Raw genomic sequence first — 9,739 nt, forward strand, 5'->3', positions numbered from 1 at the left:
AGTTGTCTGGCTTTGCCTTGCCACGCTTCATAAAATGGCAAACATTCATACACACAAATGATATTATCCGTAATAAGCCTATCATGCAAGACAATGCACCTTCGGCTCCCTCAATGCTTGTAGTCGTCGCTCAATTGTCTACGGACCTGGATGTAATTTTTTTACTTCTGATGTTCTTTGTTCTCTCTTGATAAGTTTTTGCGAGAAGTACTACCTTATAGTTCATGAATAGATTAGAAGCTTTCTCGCAAAATAAAATAAAATTCAACTACAAGAGAAAAGTAATAAAAACATACATATAGAGAAAAAAGCAATGGACAAATCTGAAAAAAAACCAAAAAGGAAAAATAAACGCAAAAAATAGTAAAAGGGAAATAAAAATAAAAATAAAAATAAAAGAATGCAAGGAGGAAAAAAAGGCACCGTGGAAAACCAAAATGTGGCCTGGCCCGACTATACCACACAACGACGTTTTAACGCGTTAAATTCCCCGTTCTCTTTGGAGGCCCATCCTGCAATACTCAAGGGCCAAATCAAATCGCACAAGTTGGTTGCGTTGGGCGTCCTTCCTCTCCGCCGCTCCCCTAAACCCCATTTTTAGGGTTTGTCGCCGCCGTCCGCCCAGCTCCTCCCTCTTCTACCACCTCCTCGAAGCATCCAAACCCCCAGCCGTTTTAAGCCAATCTCCTCCCATCGAGAGCGAGGCATCCTGCGGCGCATCGGCACATTCGGTTGAGTGGCAGACATGTCTTCGTTTTGGGGTAAGCATCCGGCTCGGCCGCCATGTTCGCCGCCGTCAATTTCTCCGTCTTCTCCCTTTTCCTTTTCATGTCTAATCGCTTGGCCGCTTGCCTCCAGGCGCGGAGGTGAAGCCGGAGAAGCCCTACACGCACACCCACAGCCCGCGCCGCGGCCGCCTGCGCCTCACCCAGGTCCGCGATTCCTCGCCCTTAACCTACGATTTCCTCTGTTAATGTCACGAGATGGTTAGGGTTCCTGGTTGCCATCCTGTTACGTTATGTGACCGTGTCTGATTTTGTTGGTTGGATAACGCAGGCGACGCTGGGGGCCGAGGTTGGCAAGGTGGAGAAGGGGAAGACGAACTTGGTGCAGCTGCAATGCACTGTTAAGAACAAGGAGCCTGTGTATCTCTGCGCCCTGATTCCGGGGCAGTCGGTGACTTGCCACCTGGACCTCGAGTTCGAGGAGAAGTTCGTGACGTTCTCGGTGCTTGGGTCGAGGAGCGTCCACTTGGCTGGATACTATGTTGGGTATCCTTTGTTTCGTTTCTGTTACTTATTTTCTTTGATGATGCAATTGATGATAGTTGATCACTGGGATTATTTTCTCTGGTCGAGAGTTGTTGTCAGTGTGGTTTCTTTTCCTTAAGTATTTTGTCAGTGATGCGTACGAGGACATCGGTGACAGTGATACTGGTAGTGAGTCACTTCAAGGCTCCGATGATGATTTCTTGGCATCTGATGACGATGATGTGGTCATTCCAGTATCCCGTGGCCAGATGAACACAGGTATGCTTGTAAATTTAATCCCATTGTGCAAGCCATGCCGTTCTATTACTGATTCTAACGAGCCTGGGATGTTTAGACAGCGAAGATGATTCAGACTATGACGAGGACTATGATTCAGAGGATGATGAGGATTTGATGTACAACCAGGGTAGAGGCAAGAGTTCAGGTAATGCTTCCAATTCCATTTCCAAGGTCCCGACTTTCCATGATGTAAGCAATTTCTTTTGTTGGAAAATGTGCATAGGAGAACTATTGTACATAGTCAGTCGTATGTAGGCCTAGTAAGTGCTTGTCTGCATGTGTATATCAGGTTGAAGTTAGCATGGATTAGTATTTCACTGGTGTGTTGGATTAGATGGTATATGCCAGTTTCTTAGGCCTAGATTCTCTAGATAGCACTGTGAATTTATGTGCATGCTTATATAGAATCAGCATTGTTAACTGTCCTTATTTGTCCATAAAATAAAATAGAAGTCATGTTGCCATTTGTGGTATTGGCGTTGAGATGCATGGGCTATTGGCCTTCAGGCCTCAGATCATCTCATGATTTTTCCATTCAATGTGGGCAAATTTTGCAGTTGTCATTGAGGAGATTCAAGAGGATGAGAAGCCTGTTGATGATAATTCTCGACTTCAGCTTGCTGTTAGGACCCCACCTGCTGAATCCGTGGAAAGTGAAGATGAAGATGGCTTTCCTGTTTCTGAATCAAAGAAGAGTTCTAAAGGTAGTTCCGAGAAGGATAAGAATCTAAATAATGGGACTAGTACTGAAGACAGGAAAAGGAAAAGTGATGCTATTAATGATCCTCACAAGTCGTCAGGGTACATGCTAGTTCACTGTTTTCCCCTTGCTGATTTGTTTAATCACAATGAAGCAACATGTGTTAAATTTTGCCTGTCATCCCAGGGAGGTTAATGCTGAAAATGATGTGGTTTCAAAGAAAAAGAAAAAGGCCAAGGACAAAAGGAATGCTGTGGACAGTGAGAAGGTAAACGATGAAGAAAAGGAGGTGAAGCTAGCTTCCTCAGCTGACACCATTGCAGCCAAACAGAAGAAAAAGAAAAGCAAGAAGCAAAGTGCTTCTGAAGGTGACACTGATGAGCAAGCTGATAAGAAAACCATAACGTACGTATGTTAAGCTGTCATATATTGTGTCTGGCTTTCCATACTGAGTGCATTTCTGATGGAATCATCTCATTTCTTTGTTGTAGAGACAATGATGAGGAGCCTAGCAAACAGGGGGCCAAGAAAAAGAAGAACAAGAAGAAAACAAAGGAGAACAATGGAAGTGAGAACCAGGCACAGACTGATGTTATGAATTCAGCTAGCAAGGAGCAGACATCACCCAAAGCACGGACTTATGGCAATGGTTTGATTGTTCAGACGGTGGCGTTGGGCAAACCAGATGGTAAAAAAGCTACCCCTGGGAAAAAGGTAAACATTTTTTAGGTTGCACCAGCAGAACTCCGTTCAGGCTACCATTTATTAATGCAATTTCTCAGTACTTTCAATGCTCAGTGAAATCAGTATGTACTTGCCTTTGCATTGTTCTAATTAATTTGATCACGTAGAGAGTTTTGTATGCTTGGATTATTATGTATATATTTTAACTATTATTACTGACAATTGAATTCTTCTTTAGGTTTTTGTCACGTACACTGGCAAGTTGAAGAATGGCAAGATTTTTGACTCTAATGTTGGTCGGAAGCCTTTTTCGTTTAGGCTGGGTAAGTTCTGATGTTTTACCCTCTAGCGTACTCGTATCCTTGTTGGTATTGGTTTTAATGTCACTTTCATGCAGGTGTTGGACAGGTTATTAAAGGCTGGGACATTGGTGTCAATGGTATTTAATTTCTCAAATTGTCATCCAACACATAACTGTGGCCATTGCATATGTTGTACTACTCCATACCTGATACATGCGGTTAGTTCATAATTTCTTATGATCCTGTCTTGCTTGCTTGTTATAGGTATGCGCATTGGGGACAAAAGAAAGCTTACCATTCCACCATCTATGGGGTAGGACATATATACTGCTTCCACATCGCTTTTACATCAGGAGCTGCTTGTTTCGATTCTGATTTGTTCTCCCTTTGTAGCTATGGAAACCAGAAGGCCGGGGAGATACCGCCGAACTCAACTCTTATGTTTGATGTGGAGCTAATGAACGTACAGTGAAGAGGTGACCCGGGTTACCAAAAGGGACGAGGACAAACTGAGACGGTTGTGCAAGTTCAAGAAACACCTTTTTCCTCTGTCATCGCCGTAGCTTCAGTCAACAACATCCTACAGTCGTCTTTATGTACTTTCTTCATCAGCTCTACATCTCAACTAAGCCATCTGGGCTTTGTGGATGCGCAACATTGGCCTGGGCTGCAACTGAGCTTGTCACTGTGATGATTTTGTGGCTCGTTTTGACATTCTTCTGGAATCACACTGAGACTTGTTATGAAGGAATGGAGGTCACAGTTTTGAACTATCGTAGGACATACTAGTTGCTCCATTTTCCGTTCATGCATTCTGTATCTTGGTTGGATCCCATTGTCTGCTGGTTGAATCTGATTTTCCACCTTTTGGCTTAAGTCGACTGTTGCCCCAAATCTAAGGACGCTTCCCAGCTGTATGAAAGCGCAGGAGAAAATATCCGGAGAGAATCATGCAATTTCATATTCAAACTAAATAATTTAGTACTCTCTCCGTCCCAAAATAAATGTCTCAAGCTTAGTACAACTTTGTACTAGAGCTAAGTACAAAGTTGAGACACTTATTTTGGGATGGAGGGAGTAGATAGTATTTATAATAGAATAAATAAATAAACTCAGTCATAATAGTAGCGAAAATGAAAACAATCATCGTTATACATTGCTGAATTTGTTTTCTGCATACCTTGAACTAGTACAATTTAGATAAAAAAATTCTACGTATTTCTAGAACGTCTTTTCCCTTTTTTTAGTGAGAACATCACCTGTTTTTTTCTTTTTGCGAGAAGAGAACATCACCTGCTTGCCATTTCTTTATATATTTTTAGAAGTTCCAAACATGATTTCACTGAGTTTTCACTGTGATCTGGTTTTTAGCTGACATTTTCTCGAAAAATAGAATTGAACTTTGCTTATCCTGCGTACTTGCAGAAATTTCAGTAATTTGTATTTTCGAAGTGCAATTGTTTTGTTTGTGCTGGGATTTTCTACGCGACTCTACTTTACAGTTGGATGATGAGCGGCAGCGCCCACATACACGGCTCATCTCCTGCCCGAAACAAGGAAATCCAGACACGCACGATGCTTTCGTCGCCATCTCCTCCCACCCTCTGCAGCCTCCTCCTCCCCTCACCCCCTCCCTCCTACTCCGGCCACCCCCACCACCCGCGGCGCGCATCCCCAAGCCGCCACCGCACGCGCCCACGCAGCTCCAACCCCAACGCGCCGAGCTTCCCCAAGCCCAACCCCGACCCGCCTCCGCCACCGCCGCGCCGTCTGCACGCCGAGGACCGCCGCCTGAGCTCGCTCGTCCACCGCGGCGACCTCGACGCGGCGCTCCGCGTCGTCGAGTCCTCTCCCTGCCCGCCCGACGTCCTGCTCGCCAACAAGCTCGTCCGCGACCTCTGCCGCCGGGGCCGCCTCAACGACGCCGCGCGCGTCGTCGAGGCGTGCGGCTCGGCGGCCACGGCCGTCACGTACAGCGCCCTGGCCGACGGGTACTGCCGCGTGGGGAGGCTCGATGAGGCGCGCCGCGTCGTGGACGGCATGCCCGTGCGCCCCAGCGCGTACGCCTACAACCCGCTCATCCACGCGCTGTGCGTGCGCGGCCAGGTCACGGACGCGCTCGTGGTGCTCGACGGTATGCTCTCCCGGGGTTGTCCCCCCGACGTCGTCACCTACAACATCCTCCTTGAGGCGACGTGCAAGGGTAGCGGGTACAGGCAGGCCATGGAGCTGATCGATCTGATGCGCGCCGAGGGGTGCACGCCAACCAACGTGACATACAATGTTATCATGGACGGGATGTGCAGGGAAGGCGATGTGGACGGCGCCCGTGAGTTATTGAACACCTTGCCTTCTCACGGGTGCACGCCAAACACCGTCAACTACAACACTATCTTGAAAGGTTTGCGCACCGCCGGGCGGTGGGCGGACGTTGAGGAGCTTATAGACGAGATGTTCAGGGAGAATTGTCCCCCGAGCGAAGCAACCCTCAGTGTGGTCATCAGTTCCTTGTGTCAACAACAAGGATTGCTCCAGCAGGCGATTAGGCTTCTCGAGAAAATGTCAAAGCATGAATGCACGGCAAATATTGCTACTTACAATGCTGTCATCAGTGCCCTTTGTGAGCAAGGCCTTGTGGCTAATGCCTTGGAGTTACTAGTGAAGATGGAATCCCATGGTTGCAAACCTAAGACCACTACCTATAACATTCTAGTGAAGGCTTTGTGCAGTGGTGATCGGTGGGAAGATGCCGAGGAGCTAATGCCGAAGATGAGCCAAACTGATCAACTTCCAGATATTTCGCCATTCAATACACTCATTGGTATCTTGTGTCAAAAAGGGTTGACGCTGAAGGCCATCGAAGTATTTAAGCAAATGCCCAAGAAAGGCTGCTATCCTGATTCAGTCACTTACAGTACACTAATAGACGGGCTTGCCAAAACTGGCAACATGGAGCAATCCTTTGAGTTGTTGAATGAAATGGGCAACAAAGGATTCAACTCAGAGGTAAAATATGAGCTGTTGGCTGAGTTTCTGGATGAAGAGGATAAAGTTGAAGAGGCAATCCAGGTGGTTCATAAACTGCAAGATACAGGCATATCACCCCATGCTGTTCTCTACAATACAATACTCTTAGGGCTTTGTAGAAATGGCAAAACAGATCATGCTATTGATATTTTTGCTGATATGGTGTCTGATGGTTGCATGCCTAATGAATCAACTTACGTTATACTCATTGATGGTTTGGCACACGAAGGCTATATGAAGGAGGCAAGAGAATTGTTAAGCAAGTTGAGCTCTAGAGATGTTGTCATTGACAATTTGACCAACAGTGATGCTTCGCTGTCTGATCAAAATATTCACACTTCTTAAGTTATGTTGACATCAAGGCTAGCTTGTGCTCGTAACTTTGTTATGTTATAGCGATGGGGTAGGATAGTGCTTACACACTGCTTCAGTTTTGTTGATATGTAAGTTCTCTCTGCTTTAGCCGTATCGTAGCTTAGAGCTTAGTCTCCATCTTAAGATTGTTGTGTAACAGTGTACTCCATTATCTTGCAATTTTGGCTGGTCATAATCGCAATCTTCGTGGATAGTTTAACAAAATATCAGTGTGTTGGAATAAAAATATGATGGATTAAACCTTATAACCACAGAATAGTATATTTTTGACCTTGAGTCTGAAACTTGTGCATGGATGGTTGGTAATTTAGTCGCTTCTAGTATTGGATTTTATTTTTCTTTGTGTTATTTTGATAGGTAACTATCCTGGGACTAAAACTAGGGAGGGTCAAGTAGCTGGAATGTTGTATGTCTGCTGATGTTTTATGTTATATAACTTTAATAGTTTTTGGTAAAGTAGTTGTCTTACAAGGGTGGAGCCAGGATTTAGTGCCTAGACAAACTGCTAGAGAAGTTTTATTTTCCTAAATATGATTCGTGTTCAACCTTCTCCAAGACACATACAAAATTTCGGAGACTAAGAAAGTCTATTTGAAGTTTTTCTCTTTTCTCTTTGCACAAAAACTGCATCTATAATTTACTGTGATGAACAAGTTCATGTAGGCACCATACAAGCTAATAATGAAACCAGTATGGCCTATTGTTGAAAATGAAAAACAAAGTATGGCATTAGCTACTTTGCTACAGAACAGAGGACTTTACATATACTCCCTCCGTTCCTAAATATAAGTCTTTGTAGAGATTCCACTATGAACCACATACGAATGTATATAGATGCATTTTAAGTGTAGATTCATCCATTTTGCTCTGTATGTAGTCCACCTAGTAGAATCTCTACAAAGACTTATATTTAGGAACGGAGGGAGTACAAGCTTAATGCATGAATTATACTCCCTCCGTTCTGAATTACTTGTTGCATGCATGGTTATATCTAAACGTATTTTTAGTTCTACATACATCCATTTCTATCCATTTCTGCAAAAAGTAATTCGGGACAGAGGTAGTAACAATTATATACTACTCGCTCTGTTCACAAATATAAGATGTTCTAACTTTTTTGTGAATCGGATGTATATATACTACATGTTTAAGTGCGTTTGTTCATTTATTGCAGTCCGTATGTAGTTCATATTAAAATATCCTTTTTGCGGGAACATAATATTTTTTTGAACAATACTAAAATATTCAAGACATCTTATACTCAAATGTTCTCTTTTACAAGATGTTTTACACAGTTCAGACACTTCCAAAGCAGTTCAAAGCGGACTGGCTAAAACGTCTTATAAACAAGAAAGGAGGGAGTATTTGTGAACGGAGGGATTAGTACTCCCTCCGTTTCTTTTTAGTCTGCATATAAGATTTGGTCAAAGTCAAACTTTATAAAATTTGACCAACATTGTTGGAAAAAATATCAACATCTATAATACTAAAGCTGTATGGTATGAAAATCAACTTCATGATGCATCTAACAATATTGATTTCATATTGTGAATCTTGATATTTTTTTCTTTAAACTTAGTCAAAGTTGACAAAGTTTGACTTTGACCAAATCTTATATGCAGACTAAAAAGAAACGGAGGGAGTACGTAACTAGTAAATCGTTTTGGTCCCTCAAAAAAAAAACTAAATTGTTTTGGGCTGGCACGGGTGCAAACTGAACACTGTCAACTGCGGCTCCTCTGCAGTCGAAGTATTACTGCACGTGTGCTGTAGACATCTGTATCAGCCGTTAATTCCAATCGGACACTGCAGAGGAGCCGAACCCCATGGCCAGAGGGAATTGTCCCCGGAGCTTACCGCCAAAGCAGGTGATTAATAATGCGGAACCGTTGTGCTGGAGCTGGAGAGGATTGCGATTTGGGCAAATCCAGCAGCAATGGCCGTGCGGAGAGTCCTGAATTTGGATGGTTTGTGGAACAGAAATGGCACCACAGGCCCACAGCTCAGAAGATTGCGATTTGGAGAGGAGAAGCCTTTCCCGTACCGTCATATACGTACCTGGGTTTCCCTGACCCAGATTCGGATTCAACAAGTTACGTACACCTTCCCTTCCTGGATATGAATACAGGAGTATGATCAAAATTCAAAACCGACCCGACTCCTACTCCCACTTGATCGAGGGTTCCCTATATGTATGAAACCGGCCAATCTTTGAAAGAAATTCTGGTTTCGATTTCACGATCGATGGGCGCGGCCTCCAGCCGCTCGTCGTCCTCCTCTCGGCCGACCTCGCGCGCCACGGCCAAGACCCCCTCTCCGCCGGCCTCGTGCGCCGCCGTCAAGACGGAGTACTCCGAGGCGCGCATCTTCACGATGCCCGGCTACTCCAAGTTGGCCGGCCTGCCCCCCGGCTCCACGCTGACCCTGGAGACGTTCCAGTTCCGCGGCCAGGGCTGGCACGTCGACGTGGACCCCGCGGGCAGCCTAGCTTGCGCGGACTCCCTCACCGTCAGCGTCACCGTCGTCGCCGACCACGGCTGGAACTACCCCGAGAACATGGCGACCAAGATCTCCATAGACATCCTGGACGAGAGCGGGGAGCGCGCCGCCTTCGACCGCTGTCACAAGGCCCGGCCTGACGGGTGCGGCGGCTTCGGCTTTCTCAGCGTCAGTAAGACGGAGCTGGAGGCGTCGTCGTGCATCCGCGATGACAGCCTCACCATCAGGTGCACCATGTCCGTCGACATCCTGGAGCCCAAGGTCGACTTGGTGGCAGGGTCGACCCAGAGCACCGGAGCGTCGGCCAAGGGCGCGGTGCCGACGGTCACGACGGCTGCCAGCCTGCCGGTTGCGTCGTCAAGCTCCGCCCAGTCGTCGCCCACTCGTCAGCCGTCTTGTGGATTTCGATGGCGCACAGGAGGACGCCTCCGGCGTGGACGGCTTCGTGACGCGTTCGGGGTCCGCCGGTACAGACGTGTAGACAGCTCGCTCGACCACGACACCCTCACCGTCCCTCTCTCTGAATCAGGCAGCCTGCTTTATTGAGCGCCGTGTACAAATTTTCTTTTAGGGGATAGCGCCGTGTACCATTGAGAGATAAG

General features: G+C 45.9%; 2 protein-coding genes across 2 annotated transcripts; both read left to right on the plus strand.

The window, feature by feature from the left end:
* The first annotated feature begins 509 nt into the window (after positions 1-509).
* On the plus strand, positions 510-4,112 carry LOC109783273 (peptidyl-prolyl cis-trans isomerase FKBP53). Its single transcript, XM_020341885.3, has 12 exons — positions 510-761; positions 859-932; positions 1,057-1,271; positions 1,402-1,529; positions 1,606-1,695; positions 2,108-2,351; positions 2,437-2,655; positions 2,742-2,964; positions 3,173-3,257; positions 3,332-3,373; positions 3,501-3,549; positions 3,630-4,112. Exons 1-12 carry the CDS (start codon positions 746-748, stop codon positions 3,706-3,708), a joined length of 1,464 nt encoding a protein of 487 aa, XP_020197474.1. The 5' UTR covers positions 510-745; the 3' UTR covers positions 3,709-4,112.
* A 607-nt stretch (positions 4,113-4,719) lies between these two features.
* Positions 4,720-6,813, plus strand: LOC109783274 (uncharacterized). Its single transcript, XM_020341887.4, has one exon. It carries the CDS (start codon positions 4,743-4,745, stop codon positions 6,606-6,608), a length of 1,866 nt encoding a protein of 621 aa, XP_020197476.4. The 5' UTR covers positions 4,720-4,742; the 3' UTR covers positions 6,609-6,813.
* The last annotated feature ends 2,926 nt before the right edge of the window (positions 6,814-9,739 follow it).

The sequence above is a fragment of the Aegilops tauschii genome, chromosome 2 (assembly GCF_002575655.3).
Source record: "Aegilops tauschii subsp. strangulata cultivar AL8/78 chromosome 2, Aet v6.0, whole genome shotgun sequence".
NCBI classification, from domain to species: Eukaryota; Viridiplantae; Streptophyta; class Magnoliopsida; order Poales; family Poaceae; genus Aegilops; species Aegilops tauschii.

What these genes read in the sequence shown, in the direction of transcription:
- LOC109783274 (XM_020341887.4), top strand. Translation starts at nt 4,743, where the DNA reads ATGATGAGCGGCAGCGCCCACATACACGGCTCATCTCCTGCCCGAAAC.
- LOC109783273 (XM_020341885.3), top strand. An exon ending in TTGGCTGGATACTATGTTGG is followed by an intron (nt 1,272 to 1,401) that starts GTATCCTTTGTT and finishes GTATTTTGTCAG; the next exon opens with TGATGCGTACGAGGACATCG. An exon ending in CTGGGACATTGGTGTCAATG is followed by an intron (nt 3,374 to 3,500) that starts GTATTTAATTTC and finishes TGCTTGTTATAG; the next exon opens with GTATGCGCATTGGGGACAAA.